This window comes from Hippopotamus amphibius, chromosome X, assembly GCF_030028045.1.
Source record: "Hippopotamus amphibius kiboko isolate mHipAmp2 chromosome X, mHipAmp2.hap2, whole genome shotgun sequence".
NCBI lineage: Eukaryota > Metazoa > Chordata > Mammalia > Artiodactyla > Hippopotamidae > Hippopotamus > Hippopotamus amphibius.
In genome coordinates, this window is record NC_080203.1 from 123,959,212 (window position 1) to 123,975,345 (window position 16,134).

A 16,134-nucleotide genomic window follows, 5' to 3' on the forward strand; every position below is an offset into this window, starting at 1 on the left:
CACACAATTACTGAATCCATTAGGACATAAGGCTCTGGAAAGACCTGACAGAACCCCAGTAGGCTATCAGATATTCAAAGAGAAACCCAACAGAAATTGACAACTGAAACAGAACAAATCAGAGACAAAAGCAAAAGCAAACAAACAAACAAATAACACCTTACACATACAAACACTAATCCAGGGAGATTTTGTAAGCTAGGATCAAATATAGAAAAGAGGTAGAGTACCACCAGACAGAATGGAGATTCTCAGAATGTAATCAGACAACTGTACTAAGAACTAAGATAAAGAGAAAAACCTAATATTAAATACCAAGGTGGTATGTCATCTGGAGAATAGAGCAAGGAGTCTGAGCAGATCGATAGTGTTGCTTATAAGTATGTTAAGATAAAATAAACTTAAAATGGCTGGAAGAAAGGGGAACAGAAGAGCATAGTGTGGTTGGAAATATGGAAATAAAAAGAAAGCAATAGAAATGTATAAAAGATAGGGATGAAAGGAAAGTATGAGAGAGATATTGTCCATACTACCAAAAACTTAGCTAGATATAGAAGTATATAAAAAGGCAAAAAAATAAAAATAGAATAAAAAATATCATTAAAAATTGTTATAAAACTTGTAGTTCCCTTAGGAATAAGATCGTAATTAATAAAGAAAAAAAGAAGAGAGAGAAAAAAAAAATCCAGAAGTGATCCCAGAATGGACCAGTTCAATAGGATCAATACTAATATTTCTGTTTCCTTAGAGTCTCAGCTGTAAGTGTCCTTCTACTCGCCTTGGGTTTTTTTTGCATTATTCTGTGACCAGCAGAGGTTCCTTTATTGTTCCTTTGTAAGCATCGGTGTGTGGGGAGGGAGAGGGTACAATAGTGGCTCCTTCCCCTGGGAGTGAGTGAGCAGTGGCGCACTGTTGTTTCAGTTGGGCTTGGAGGTGCCTGTTGCAGAGGGACACTGGTGGCTCAGGTGTAAACAGAAAGTCTTAGAGTTGGGCCTCTCTCGGGTTTTTTTTTGTTTGTTTGTTTTTTTCTTCTCGGCAGCCTCCCTGCTGCCAGCGTTCCAAGGGGTTTTACGCTAGCCCCGCCCGAGTGCCTGAGGGTGCTTGTTATCCCTGAGCGCCTTAGGTGGCCCGCAGGGCGTCTCTCCACTGCCTGTTGCAGAGGCGCCGAAAGAGAGAGAGAGGCTACGCGCGCGGCTCCTCCCCCCGCCCGTGAGCCTGCAGCCTCCAGCCGCCATCATGGCCGGGCAGCTCTCAGGGGCAGGCACTCCTCGCCGCGGACCTCTTCCCTCCTGTCCTCTCGGTCCGTCACCTTATTGGCAACACCTGAACCAGCTCTCCGGTTCCCACGCTCCCGCTCCCGGACCCTCCGTTCAGCCGCGGATCGACCTCTCGGTCCGGGAACGCTGAGCTGCGCTGCGGACCCTCCGTATGTTTCTCACTCCCTCCCGTCTGCCACAGCTCCCCCGCTTCACCCTCTTTGAGCCGTGGTAGATGCCTCCCTACCAGTTATGTCAGGCTCCTTGCGGTCCTTTCTGGTGTCGGATGCCGTCTGCTGGTGTTCAGCTGGTTCTCTGTGGGAATTATTGTGTCCTTCGGTGCATTCCCAATGCATCTGTGGAGAGGGATGCACTCCACGTCCCTCTACTTCGCCGCCATCTTTTTCCTCTCAGCCAGTTTTTTACATAGTTTTTTTCCCTGCCCTTTCATTGCTTATTCTATGGATAGTGCAGAAAATTTAGAGATACTGAGATGCACTGGATGGAAAATGTAAAGAGTAACTCACTAAAGACAGTCAAATAATGAACAGAGTAATGAAGGCTCTCATTTTCACCCCACCTTTTACCCAGTTCTAACTACAGTATCTCATATCAAGCATGATCACCTCCAGTGACACAGGGCTCAGTGTCTTCTCTACATATTTGGGAATCTATGACCGGCCTACCCTTAACCCAGTATAACCTGGATTGACTCTGCAAGAGGGAGTTCTTTCTAAGGCGAGCTCCTGGCTGCATCCATGCAGGACTTGCAGGAGAGCTGAACGGGTCCAGTCACCATGACCCCAAGCCTGCAGTGGAAGAGAAGGTCGAGGTGTCAGAGGCAGAGGGCGAGGGCCTGCAGAGAGGGCGTGGGGTGTCCACGGCCTGCCCCACAGGACAGGGGCGGGGATGGGTCCCAGCATGGATGTCCCACACAGCCTGCTGGGAGCTGACAGCTGGGTGCATGTGATGAGTTGGTGCCCAGGCCACACTAGTGCCCCCCTTGTGTGTTCCCCTGCCCACCTCAGGCCAGGCCGAGCCGTTAGCAGAGAGGAGTCGTCTGTGAGAAGAGAGACGGGCACATCACTCCCCAACTTGCAGGCGTTCCCAGGACCACTTCCAGCTGCCACCAGAGTAGCAGCACCTGGAGCTCTAGACACCGTGGTGGTGTCCCCAGCCACGGAGACTGTCCTGTGGGTGGAACAGAAACTGGCACCTGGCTCTTAGCTGGAGAAGTCTGAAGGTGAAGGCTGGCTTGAGCCTCCGTGACTGGGTGATAGAGGGCGGCTTTGCCCACAGTCTGCACTCGGATGGCAGCCCAGGGCCAAGCGGAGGCCGCCCAAGGGAGCTGGACGAGTTGCTGCCTATGGGCCCGAGATCCAAGTGCGGGGCAAAGGGAAGGCGGCAGAGCGGGCAGGGGAGTGGGGGCGAGATGGAAGCCAGTGGCCAGAGGATGGCAGCCTTGTCAGGGGAAGGGGCAGTGCCGAGGTCCCCACACAGTCTCCTAAGGCCCCCCGGGTGCACTCTGGGTGGAGGAGGCGAGGACCCGCCACCGCGGGGGCCACCAACAGCCAGAGGGCAGCACGAGGAGCCTGGCGAGGGAAAAAGAAGCTTGCTATTTTCTCTCCTGTCAGATTCCTGCCCTCTCCCACCTCCCTTTTCCGTCCCTCAGTGAGCAGCAGTGGGGGGAGGTAAGGGCTGATGTGCAGGAGGAGTGGAGCCGGGAGAGTAAACGAGCAGAGCGGGCTGCTCAGGCCAGCATGGCTGGGGGAGGGAAGCTGTGTGTCAGAGGCGGGAAGACAGGTCATCTAGGTTTTGATCAGATGGGCCAGAAATGGCAGGCAAGCTCCCTCACCCCGACTCCAGATGGTGTCGGGGAGTGAAGGAGAGAAAGAGCTGACAGAGCGCCCAAGGCAGTGGTGTGAGAAGCAGAAGCCTCTTCACTGTGCTCTCCTGAGGCCATCCCTGTGCTGCACTGCTGGGTGGGGGCCAGAGGATTAAGTAACTTCTGTTGGAAGCCTGCTGTGTAGGCTGCTATGTAAGCCCTGAGGTTTATTGATGCATAAATCCAGCACAGGTCACGCCCAAGAAGCTGATCCTGGGAGACATGGAAGATGGGCGAAATGTGACAGAAACAAGACAATTCTTTTGAAATCGTTCCTTACAAATCTTGATATCAAGTGGTTTTCTTCTTCTTCCCTGGGTTTTCTTAAAAGTAGAAAGGAAGGTGGAAGGAAAACTTTAAGTAGTAGAAGGTTCTGGTTTCATCAGATCCCGTTACTTGAAGGTTTCCTGGGACTTTGATTGAAGATGGTAAACAGGTGTTTTCAAGTTTTTATAATAAGATTTAGTCCAGATTTTCTAAAATACTTTCACAGGAATTTTTAAATGCTGAAAGTAGTATCTCAGGAAAATATGATTAAGTTTAAACTTTAGTCTATTTTCCAGGTAATCTGAGAAATGTATCTGCCTAGTGTACTCAACTAATGGTTTTTTTAGAATAACTTATCATTTTTAGCAGGAGAAGTAGAAGTCCATCCAACTCAGGCAAAGTGTTCTCTTTCCGAGTAAAACGATGTAGGGCACGGAATGGATTTCCTCCTCTGCGTAATTATTCAAGGATAAGCCTTGTGGTCTAAGAAGGAACAACATGCTGTTGTATCCATGGTAAGGGGATTAATGGTCTTGTGCTTGTAAAACAGCAGCCCAGCTCCTATTGAGTCCTTTGATTTCCAGAAACAAGAGCCGATTCTTCCCACCCCAGTTGGCCCTGTCTGGCGCCACTGAGGAGAAAAGGCAGTGGAGCCAGTTCTTAGACAATGACCTTCAGCCCAGGGCTCCTCACACTTGAGGAAAGGGAGTGGACATTTCTACCTTTTCAGTGATTTGCTGACAGAAGCAACTGTATATGTGTAAATATTACAGCTTTGTGAAACAGTCGGACAAAATTATCACTCAAGTGAATACAAAGAATTCCATCAGACGCATTTATATTTACCAACCTTGAAATTGTAGATTTTCGATTTAGCTGTGCTAATGCCATTTCAGTCATTTATTTATTTAGGTGTAATTGACAGATCACATTATTTTAGTTGCAGGTGTACAACATAATGATTTGATATTTGTTTGTATTGTGAAAGGATCACCTCATCCATCACCATATGTTGCAATATAATTTTTTTTCTTGGGGTGAGAACTTTAAAGATTTAGGCATTTCAGTTCATTTATTACATCAAAGCATACTTTAAAAGACACGTTTATTTCAGTGAGTGCTATTGGCTGATTAATCTTTCATTTTGTGCACATCTTAGAGGACAATCAGCGTGGTCACATTTGGAAGAAAGGCCATGAAAGAAGTCACGCTGGTTGGACATAATCTCTAAATGGAAGGAGTCTGCATCTTTTGGTCGCTAAGTAAATTATCTACTGAAAGCTGTAAATGAGTCTTCATGTTACTTCCTTTAGCACCCACTTTCCTAACATGTACACGTGCTCTTGGCTACCTCTATCTGCACTATATTCAGGAGTCCTTTTATGCTGGAGAGTTCTGTCTGTTATGTTGTCTGAATATTTGTGATTGGGGAAACAAAGGTTTGGGGAAGTAATCTCCCTCCTTTCCTTCCTCGTTTTTCTATTATTGCTGTGCTGGCCCAATTTACTTTCCCAGTTACTCTCTCTTGGGAATAATGTAGAAACGGTGAGTAAAAACAATGGAGTTCATTCCTCCATTCTGTTAGTTAGTTCATTCATCCATCCATTCATTTCACAACCACTGAGTGCCCACATGGGCCACACTTTGGGAATACAGGGCCGCCACAGTGCAGGGTAGACTTGGGCCTCAGCCTCACGCCCCAGGGCCCAGAGAAGTCCTGTGTTGCAGATGGACAGAGTGTTTGATAGGCTCCCAGGGGACCCTCGGATGATAAAATTGGAAACGGTGTTCAAAGCTTGGAGACTATGAAGTTCTACTGTGGGTAGAAATTAGAGCCCCTCCTGACAAAGACTGTGGACAAACCACATGGAATCCAGAAGCCCTGTGCCTTCCCCCACTGTCCTGGGGCTATTCTCAGACGGAGCATGGAGTCTCGTGGGCAGATTCTGGCATCTCGGGAGTTTTGGCCCCCACTTTGGTTTTAATCTCCTGGTGAGCTCACACTGTGACCTTGCTCTTCAAGAGTCTTAATAGTGCTAAACTCCTAGACCAGGCACTTATGCGCAGGGTCGTGGAATGGAAATGCCCTTGCGGGAGAACTCTTTTCCTGACCCTCCCTAACCATAGTGGCTGCTCATTGTTAGCTCTTAGAAAACATCTGTGAGTGAATGAAGCATGCTTAACATCCTGGCTCTTAAACCAGGGGCCCGTCTACCGGGCTGCAGTGGACACAAGCAGACGGTGTCCCACCCACCATTTCTCCCTCTTGTTGCACCTGAGTCCCCTGGGCAGATACTCCCACGGTACAGGTGGCGGGAATGGTCATACTAGAAGGAGCTCCCCACCGCCTGCATTTTATCTCGCGTTAGACCTCCGTGTCTTACTCTTGTGGTAGCCAAGACATCAGTTAATTTCTCAAAGGATCATCCAAACAAGGAGGAAGCCCCAGCCCACGAGGGTGTCTGCATCTTCCTATGCAGCCTTTGCCTTGCAGCTGTCTCCAGAAGCACGCGTGAGCTTTCCGCTGGCCCTTTCCCCACAGCCTTGCTACTTTAGCAAGTGGGCTTACTCCTTACTAGTTCAACTGCCTAGGTTGGAACAAAATGTGAACACATCTCTGTTATTCTGTTTCTATAGTTGATGTTTGTAGAGCGCGAGCTTACTGTTTTGTGTGCTTAAAATCTTAGACTTCCTTTCCTTGGCCAAACCATCATGTAGGAGGGATACTTACTATTCTTCTATTGAGGAAGGCCCTAAGCGGTTAAGCGCACCCTCACTGACACACGAAGCTCTCGAGCCCTTTCTAGTAACTCATGAAGAGTGAAATGCCTTGTCTCATGTCTAGCCAATGGCAGGTAGTAAACTTCAAAATAAAAGCTTGATTTATAGAGTTTCAGCCCAGGATGTTTTGTATATAACAGTAAGTGTCTCCACTGAAAATGTTGAGCTTAATATTTTCAGCGACAGTTGTAATGTTTTGGAAATCTTTATTTCTAAGAAGATAACATATTGTCCTTTTATTGCTGCGGTGCTGTGTTAAAGCATGAGTTGCCACCCAGTGGAAACACTGAATGAAGAACTTGAATTCATAGTAAGGGATAGGGGGTTCCATGGTGATGGGGACAGAGGAAGCGCTTCGGGCCACAGTGTGTTGATGGAGTTGTGTGCATCCCTCCTCCTGCCTTGTTTTTCTTCATAGCACATCTCCCCACCTGTCAGTGTGTACATGTATTTGCATGTGTACCTTCTGTCTCCGCCCCCTTAGAAAGCGTGCTGCATGGGAGGGAGAAGGGGCTTTGCTATGTTTATAGCCTATTCTCTGACACTCTAAAGGGGACACCTTGAAATTCATGTTTGAACACTGTTTAAAGAGGCTTTAGATGGAAAGAGCAATACAGGCAAAGTGTCCAAATGACCACTTACTGGGTTTCTGGCCTCCTCTGTTATGCTAGCAATAGTACTTTGTATTTTTTTGATCTGTATAAATGGCTCGTACTACCCATAATATCCACTTCCCGTCTTTTTCATTCAACAGTGTATTGTTGAGATTTACCTTTAAAAAAAAAAAGTGTAACTCTAGTTCCGTAGTTTCCAACTGGGGGTGATTTTGTCCTTCGGGGGGTCTTTGGCAATGGTTGGAGACATGTTTGATTGTTATTACTGGAGGACGTCCTGATGATATCTAGTCCACAGGGGCCAGGTTTGCTGCTAAACATCGTGCAGCACACAGAGCATCCACATCATAGAATTATCTGACCCAGACCCAACAGTGGAGACACCCTGGGCTCATTCTTTCCTTTAATCTGTGAAATAATAGTCCCTTGATAGCAATAGCATATTTACTTTTTTCCTTCCCCTCTTGGTGGACATTTAGGTTCTTCCAATTCTCTGCGCTGATAAAGGGGGCTGTGAAGAACATCCTCACCAGTGTGTGTGTGTGTGTGTGTGTGTGTAAGAGTGTTTCTGGTGGCCACACTGTGCTCTAGGAAACACTTCCAAGTGCCGCTTCAGCAGGGCTGGACCCACTGACACCCACAGTACTGCCTGGGATTCCAATTCTCTGCATCATTACCAGCATTTGATATTATTTCACTTTTTAATTTTTGCAAACCTGAAGGTGGTACATGAGTAGCTGGTTTTAAAAAGTTGCATTGTCTGATTGTTAATAAGGCCCAAAACATGAGTCATTCGCACCCCACGTAATTCTACAAAATGGGGGATATGTTTTTGCCAAGCACACACCACTTCATTACTTCGTTTTGTTCATCTCTGTGTCTTTGAAAAAGGCCCACTTTGGGAGACCAGGCTTGACTGTTTCTGCCAGTAGAGGTCACTGTCCCTCAGTGGTTCTCCACCTGTGTCATTCTGTAACTTCCCCCCCCCGCCCCCACCCCCACATCTGGAAGTGACCGGAGACACATTGTATTTTCACAGTGTAGATTATCTACTGGCACCTAAAGGATAGAGACCAGGGATTTTGCTAAAACCTTACCATGCAGAGGTGTGCACCCCACAAAAAACTGTCTGGCTCCAGCAGAGCCAAGGTGGAGAAACCGTGGTGTGGATGAAATCCTAATGTTTGAATCTTTGAAAGAAAGACTATGACAATCTCTAGGATAATAAAGCTATTTTTACCATTATTTAAAATAAGGACAACCTTTAAACTCTATAAACTGGGCAGTAGGGGAGAAGCATGCCTTCCTGAGAAGGGTCTTCTGGGTGGGTGGTGGGGGAAGGCAGGAAGGGTGGCTGGGCAGGCGGGAGGCCAGCAGTGCTTCCCCAGGGCGGGCTCTGCAGGGTAGGAGAAGTGGCTCTGGGGCTTGGCAGAACCGCCGGCTGGGGTGGAGGGAGGTGGCTTGGCGGTGTCAGTGGCTCCGGCAGGGGTAGAGCAGGGGTCAGCTGGGCAAAAGAACTGTGGGGTTGAGTGTCAGGAGGAGGTGATGGCCGGGCCTTGGCTCTCAGGACTCAAGGGGGACATGAGGCTGCAGGAGGCCCCGGCCCAGGAGGGCTGATCCGCTCTCATCTCTCCAGCGAGGGTCTGTGACTGTGCCCTGGGCCGGGGAGGTGGGGGGTGGCCTTGCAGCAGGGTGGGCGGCAAACAGGGAAGGCTGAGGCAGGGCTGGGGGTGAGGCCCCGGCTCAGTGTCGTCTTCTCAGACGCTGTTGCACTAGGAGCAGAAGCTGCTTCTCAGAGGCCCCGGCAGGGGCACAAAGGCAGGGACCACTCCATTCTTCCACACAGGCTGGAAGGCCGATGGTCTGGGCGCCGGGCTCTGCCTCCTTCTCTTGGGGTCGGGGCTCTCAAACCAGAGAGGCCCGTCGAACCTCCTTTTTCCTTTGTTGCATCGGTGGAGGGCTCTCAGCACGGTCTCCTTGGCACAGGGGTCTGGGCGCGCCTGGCTGGGCGGACACGCGTAGAGGCTGCCTTTGCGCCCGGGCGGGGCGATCTGCATGGTCACCGGGCTCCGCATGCGGCCGGGGTGGCAGGCGTCCCACCGGAGCGTCTTCATGAAACTCTTGCGATGGCCGGACACATCCAGCCCCTTGAGGGTGTGGAGGGGCGGCCCGCTGGGAAGGCGCCTCCAGGCCTTTCGCACCGAGGCCCCGTGGCCCCGGCCGTGGTCCCAGCCGGGCGGGGCGGCGGGGACCGGGCCGCTGCGGACCAGGACCCCGTGTTCCTGGTGGACGCTCAGCAGTTGACGGCCGGCCTGGCCCGGCGGGAGGCGGCCGCAGCGGGCAGGGCTGGGCCCTGGTCATGGCAGGGACCGATGCTCCCAGGCGGGGGCGGGCTGCGAGGCCTTGTCCGCGCCCAGGTACTTGCTCAGGTAGCTGCCCATGCTCGCGGGGCGGCGGGGCGGGCCTTCGAGGCGCTGTGGCTTCTGGGCGGCACCAGAGTCTGCAGGCGCGGAAGCGTATGGCACGCAGGCCACCGTTGACCGTTGGCCAAGGCGGGGCAGGACGGCGCGCGGGACCTCGAGCTTGGCACCTCGAGCTTGGCACCTCGGGGCCCTCGGGACACGAGATCCCGCGCGGGTCAGGACAGCGCCCCGCGGGCTCGGGGCCTGGCGGGAGCCGCTGTGCTCGGGGCACGGCGGATCCTCCGGCTTCCCTTGCTGGCCCAGGCGCGGGGCTCTGCGCGGAGGGGCCTGAGAGCCCTCGGCTTTATGCACTTGGCGTTTAAAGGGAGAAAATACAGGAATTTGTACCAGGTCCTGAAGATTACAGAAACTTGACTCAAGGGCACTCTCTTTCATTATTGTAAAAATGAACATAATGCACTTGAACGCCCCTTTAAGGAAAAAAGAGCGAATTTACTTGTGTTGGTAAACGGACTGTGTGTTTCATTCTTCTAGAATGGTTGCTAATGTCACTTTTTGGAATTTTATTCTTAAGGACCTGGTGAAAGCTATTCAGCATTTATTTTTCAGCCCTGACAATGCTGGTTTAGTATGGACTCTCCTCTAATTTTCTACCTGCATACATTTCATGCATTCATATGTAGATTGTCTGTTATCTGAACACTAATACCATTTCTTTCTTGTCATTTCTACTAGTGATCGAGGTGTACAGAGTGTAGCAAGGCACATTTCCAATTTATACTTGAAAGCAGGTACCCACAAAAACAGTGCTCAAAGCCTGCTGGTAAATGTTAACAGCACTTCAGTCTGGAGGTCTGTTATTCGGTGGCCCCAATACTGGAGTAGTAGAGGGGCGGAAATAGTGGCCAACAGAGAAAGCAAGTACTGGATCAACATATTTGTCTGGTTCTGAGAGCTGGAAGGCTGAATGAGGAGGACACTAAAAAGATCTTGATGAGGAAACACAAAAGGCTTTTGTATTAGAGAGAGAGGCTAAGTGTTGAGGAAACAGGGATGCTGTCAGCTAATAGGTGATGGAGAGTGAGATACCCAATGCCCTCTACTGAGTCATTCCCCAGTTTTTTTCTTTTTTGGTAGATTCCTTATGTAAGGAACGATCCCCAAGTCTATGATTTTGAAATAAAGGAAATTTCCTATATTATTTTCTTCTTAATAAGACATTTGTTCATAATGGTAGAAATGGCTTAATTCATAGCTAAGACACCTCTGAAGATGGTAATAACACCAGAGTGGAATATCTAATGCAATTTGGTGTTATTTGCTCATAATGCATTTTTTTTCCTTCTCATCATCTGCAGTATTTCCCACATCTTACTTTGCAATGTAACCCAGCGGGTGTCATTCTGGTTTGTGGTTACCGATCCTTCAAGAAATCACACCCTTCCTGCCGTTGAGGTACAGTCAGCCATAAGGTAATCACCACTATATATGCCTTCCACTAGTAAATCAACTCGTTGATTAATTCAGCCGTTTTCATAGATTTTGAAGACTTCTCTCTCTGGTTCACAATGACTTATTTATTAAGATGTCAAAGATTTCATTTCGTTCGTTTGGAATAGAGATTAGTATAAATCAGTGGTTCTCATCCAGGGGCAATTTTACCTCCAAGGAGACATTTGGCAATGTCTTGAGACATTTTTGTTGTACAGTGCTGGTGGTGGGCATTAGGCCACCAGCACAGAGTAGGCAGAAGTTCGGGATGCTAGTTAACATCCTACTATGCCCAGGACAGCATTTCACAGCAAAGGACTGTTTAACCCCAAATGTCAATTGTGCTGTCGCTGAGAAGCCCTGGTTTAACATTAGCTAAGGTTTAGTACTGTCTTCTTTTGGCAAGAACACCTTGTATGGCACTATTGTGTGATGGTTCATCACATGCATTCTCGAGCCTGAATGCTTAGGTTTATTTATTTATTTGTTTTGTTTTTTGATGTGGACCATTTTTTTAAAGCCTTTATTGAATTTGTTACAATACTGCTTCTGTTTTATGTTTTGGTTTTTTGGCTGCGCGACATGCGGGATCCTAACTCCCCGACCAAGGATCAAACCCACAACCCCTGCATTGGAAGGTGAAGTCTTAACCACTGGACTGTCAGGGAAGTCCCCCTAATGCTTAGGTTTTTAATTGTGGTTTTGCCTTTTGCCAACTATTTGAATATAGACATGTTACTTCCCCTCTTTTTGCTTTCCTCTTATCATCTATAAAACAGGAATAATTATGGTAATCTTCTCTCAGAGTTGTTGAGAAGATTGAATGTAAGGCATATTGAGGGACAAGTCATACCTTTGACTTTTATTTAAAAACAAGAAAAATATTCACATTTCTTGGGTCTCTACCTTCTTTAGTTAATGTACAATCCTTACTTTTAAAAGATACTTTTTTGAAAAAAAGGTAAAATCACGACTTTCATACAAATTAAAATTAAATACTATCAAAGATTTTATTATCTTATTAGTTAATGAGGAAATTAGTAAGCTGTTAAAACCAGTTTAAAGGAGCCTTCAAGGTAGCATGCAAGTACAGGAATTGAAGAATGGTGATGTTTATTTACTGAACTATACGCAAGTCTAGGGACTTCCCTGGTGGTCCACTGGCTAAGACTCTGTGGTCCCAATGCAGGAGGCCCAGGTTCGATCCCTAATCAGGGAACTAGATCCTGCATGCATGCCACAACTAAGAGTTCACATGCTGCAACTAAGAGTCTGCATGCTGCAACTAAGAGTTTGCATGCCACAACTAAAAGATCCTGCGTGCCACAACTAAGACTGGACACAGTCTAAACAAATAAATAAATAAATATTCAAGGACTTCCCTGGTGGCACAGTGGTTAAGAATCCGCCTGCCAATGCAGGGGACACGGGTTGAAGCCCTGGCCCAGGAAGATCCCACATGCCGAGGAGCAGCTAAGCCCGTGCGCCACAACTACTGAGCCTGTGCTCTAGAGTCTGCGAGCCACAACTACTGAGCCCACGTGCCACAACTATTGAAGCCTGCACGCCTAGAGCCTGTGCTCCACATGAAGAGAAGCCACTGCACTGAGAAGCCCACACACAATGAAGAGTATCCCCTGCTTGCCACAACTAGAGAAAGCTCGCGTGCAGCAGTGAACACCCAATGCAGCCAATTAAGTAATTAATTAAAAATATTTTTTAAAATACTCCTCTAAGAAAAAAAAAGATACACCAGTCTGTCCATTGGCAGTGCTGCCCCAGACACAATTTACCTTGATTTTTCTGTGGACAAGAATCATTTAAATTATATCAGTTTCCTCCACCTTACAGATTTGCAAAATAAGTCAAAGACAGTAAAAGATGGATATTGTCCAGAAAGGTAGACTTGCTGGACAGTTAGTCATATTTTTCATCCATTTGAAGTTTTACCCATTTTTTCCTGACAGTTCCCCTCCTCCTCTCCTTGGGATTATAACAGACTTTCAAAAGTGAAATGTATTCTTTTCTGGACAGAAGCAGAGGATGCAATTTGTTTTTATTTCAGTTAATGTACACTTTATGTGTGTCAAAACTTCAAATCCCACACATGATTGGTGTTGGGCAAAGGTATATTGGAAGAACAAGTTCACAAAATAAACTGTTTCCTGAAAAAGAATGAAATGAAGTTCACTCTCCTTACAAAGGATTTACAAGTTACTGAAATGCATACTTTTCTCGTTACCAAAGAGAAGTATCTAAATTTGCTCTTTATAAAATATTAACATTTAAGATAATGGGTGTATAATCAAATGCCAAATGTTTTTGTGTGAATAATAATTTGTTTCCCTTGCTGAAGGAAAGGCGTTGAGGCTCTATACCAATGGGAAATGATTTAACAAGAAGGTTTGAACTAAATTGTTTCTGCATTTTGCCACTAAGAATACTGCTAAGAGCCACTACTTAGGGAGTAAGAATTAGGAATATTGTATTTCATGAGAAAAGGGATTTTATTCAAGCCCTGTGATCAGGGAGGGCTGCAAGAAAAATGAAGGCACTGTGGTTAAACCAGGCTTCAGTTAATGTGAAGAGGAGGAAGTGAGTGTTTAAGGTGAAGGTCGAGGATGTATATGAATATGTTCATAAGAAAATGTCTGTTTCAAAGGCCCTAGTAGGAAGGGCTGTTGAGGGGGTAAGGATGGCCAATAGAATGGGAATTTATGTTGAGGAATGGATAGGGCACATCAGGATTGTATGAAAATAAAGGAAACAGTACCAAGAGGGAAGGATAGAGTGAAAAGAAAGAAGATGGTAACTAGAAGGCAGGTAATAGGAACTTCAAGGCTGAAGGATCTATGTGGTTGGGCAAAATAATACCAGTACCACCTAATGCTTGCATATTTTTTGGCCCACAAGGCATGTTCTGATGCATCTGTGGCATTTAGTGTCAACACCAATCATTTTTGAGTTATTATTATTATCCCTGCTTTATAAATGAGGAAATTGAGGCTCAAGGCGATTAATTGATTTGCTCAGGTCACCGTGCTAAAAAATTAAAGAGTGACGACTTGAACACAAGCCATGCTGCCACCACACCCAGTGATTTCTTTTTCCCACTCTACTAGAGTATCCACACCTATGGAATTAGGCGAGGGGATGACAGACCAGTTCTAAGATGTCTGCTTTTGGTCTGTTTTGACGGCCTGGCCTTATTCAAGGCCAATCTTGGCTAGAAGATATCCATGGTGATTGACACCTGTTGGGGATTTCAGTAGTAGATGGAGATATAGTTTGTACTAAACTAGAACTTCCAATCAGCCTGAGTGCTAACCAACCAGGTAGACAGAATGAGAATGGTTTTACTCTGTTATGCATTGGTAGTGGGGTTCATTATTTTGTGGAAAGGTTTGTGTTCCCATGTTATCAAAATTAGGTTACGAAAAAAGAAAACATTCCATGGTTTGATAAAAATTGCGTTGAAATTATCTGCTGCTGCAGATTACCTGGCTGGGATTCTCCTTCACATTTATTAATAATCAGGCCTCCCCACAGATTTTCATTTGCTAAAGGAGGTCTTTCCTGATACCCTGGTGCTGGTCTGCAGAGATTCTCAAGCTATTACTCTCAGGTTCAAGATCTGCACTGTCCAGTACAGAAGTCACCAGCCACATGTGGCTCTCAAGCACTTGAAATGTAGCTAGTCCAAGATTAGATATGCTGTAAATGAAAAGTACACACCGAATTTCAAGGACTTAGCACAAAATAAAACTGAACCAACTTATTGATTACATGTTGAAATTACATTTTCTTGGATATAGTGGGCAAAATATATATTATTAAAATTAATTTTGCCTGTTACTATTTACTTTTTTTTAAACACAGCTCCTAGAAAACCTGACATCACACATGAGGTTCACATTATATTCTGGTTTCAGTGCTGCCCTAGAGGTTGTTGAAGTCAGCTTGTCTAGTGTAAATTCAGTAAAGGCCATACAGTATCTCCAAGAAATCTCCTCACCTGATTTGCAGGCTCTAGTTAGAAATTTAGTTTCAGTCAAATAAGTTTTTGCTACCAACCCCTCCCTAACTGCCACCACCACCAAAAATGCAGATTTTCCCCGGGAGAAGTAATGCATGTACCTTCATATTTTTCTAGACTTTTGGACTCCTAAAGCACCATTTACTTTAGTCATATGGAACTACTTGCATTCAACACAACAAGTCATACTATATACCATGTCTCCAATTCCTGTGCTCACTACACACTTTGGTCTAAAGTATTCCTACTTGTCCATCAAAGCACAGCTCAAAAGTTGCCTTCTTAGGAAAGCACCTCTGATTTCTTACTATGATGTACTCACCCCTCCACTGTTCTCCCACTGTGCCCATATTACCTCTTTCATAGAACTTTTTGTACTGCACTGTGATTGTGGAGAGACTGAGGGGCCATTCTTCTAGACTGTAAGCTCCTTGGGTATTTTTATGTCACTTTGTATCTCCACCACCTAGCACAGGAACTGGCACTTAGTAAATTTTCAGCAAATGTTTGTTGAATTGAATGAAAAAAACAGATCAAATTGATGGATTTGCTGCTGCTCCTGGCTTCGTGTTTTCTTTTGTGCTGCTGGTTTTGTTTTTTCTTCTTATAGTTATCACCCACTTTTACGTATTGTTTTATCTTTTTAGGTTGTTGGTATTTATGTAAGACACCTTAAATAGAGTTCCATCATTTTAATCTAGATGCTACCTCTCAGGAAATAAAACATGGTGGGCAGAGCTCAAAGCGCAAGACTTCCAGTTACTAGTAGGACATTCACACAATGGAGGGCAGTGGTGCCCTCCATAGACAAGCATCTCTCTGGCAGCCAGCACTGCCACTTATGGACAGAAAACCACAGCATGATTGCCCTCATCAAACTGTCTGTTCATCTTGAAGTCTCCTGCTGGGGAGATGCTCTATTTATAGAGATAGTTACAGTCATGGGGAGATAGGGCTACAGCTTCTGTTTCTAATGTTTCTTCTGTCTTGTTTTGTTTGTTTTTAACCATCATTGTCTTTTAGAATGAATAGGAACCGGATCAACAATGCCTTCTTTTTGAATGACCAGACTCTGGAATTTTTAAGAATTCCTTCCACGCTTACACCACCTACTGACCCAGCTGTGCCCATCTGGATTATTGTATTTGGTGTGATATTTTGCATCGTCATAGTGGCAACAATGCTATTGATTTTGTCAGGAATCCGACAACGTAGAAGGTAAGATATTTAAAGGGAGTGATTTAAAGAGCATTTTCCTGTTTCCTCATGACTTGGAAAAACAAGGAGAGGATTTCCCCCTAGCTGAAGAAAATGCCAAACTGAAAAAATTGGTGATTTTCAAAATATCACTTATGCTCTTGTTTTTGGAGACTTTTTTGGA

At 46.1% G+C, this 16,134-nt stretch overlaps 1 protein-coding gene across 1 annotated transcript in view; it reads left to right on the top strand.

Moving 5' to 3' along the window:
• CLTRN (collectrin, amino acid transport regulator) overlaps positions 1-16,134 on the top strand; it is a 40,862-nt gene that overhangs the window by 12,927 nt on the left and 11,801 nt on the right. The window contains exons 4-5 of the mRNA XM_057717721.1: positions 10,585-10,698; positions 15,777-15,971. Of these exons, the coding sequence (XP_057573704.1) occupies positions 10,585-10,698; positions 15,777-15,971 (309 nt within the window). The remainder of the gene's footprint in view (positions 1-10,584; positions 10,699-15,776; positions 15,972-16,134) is intronic.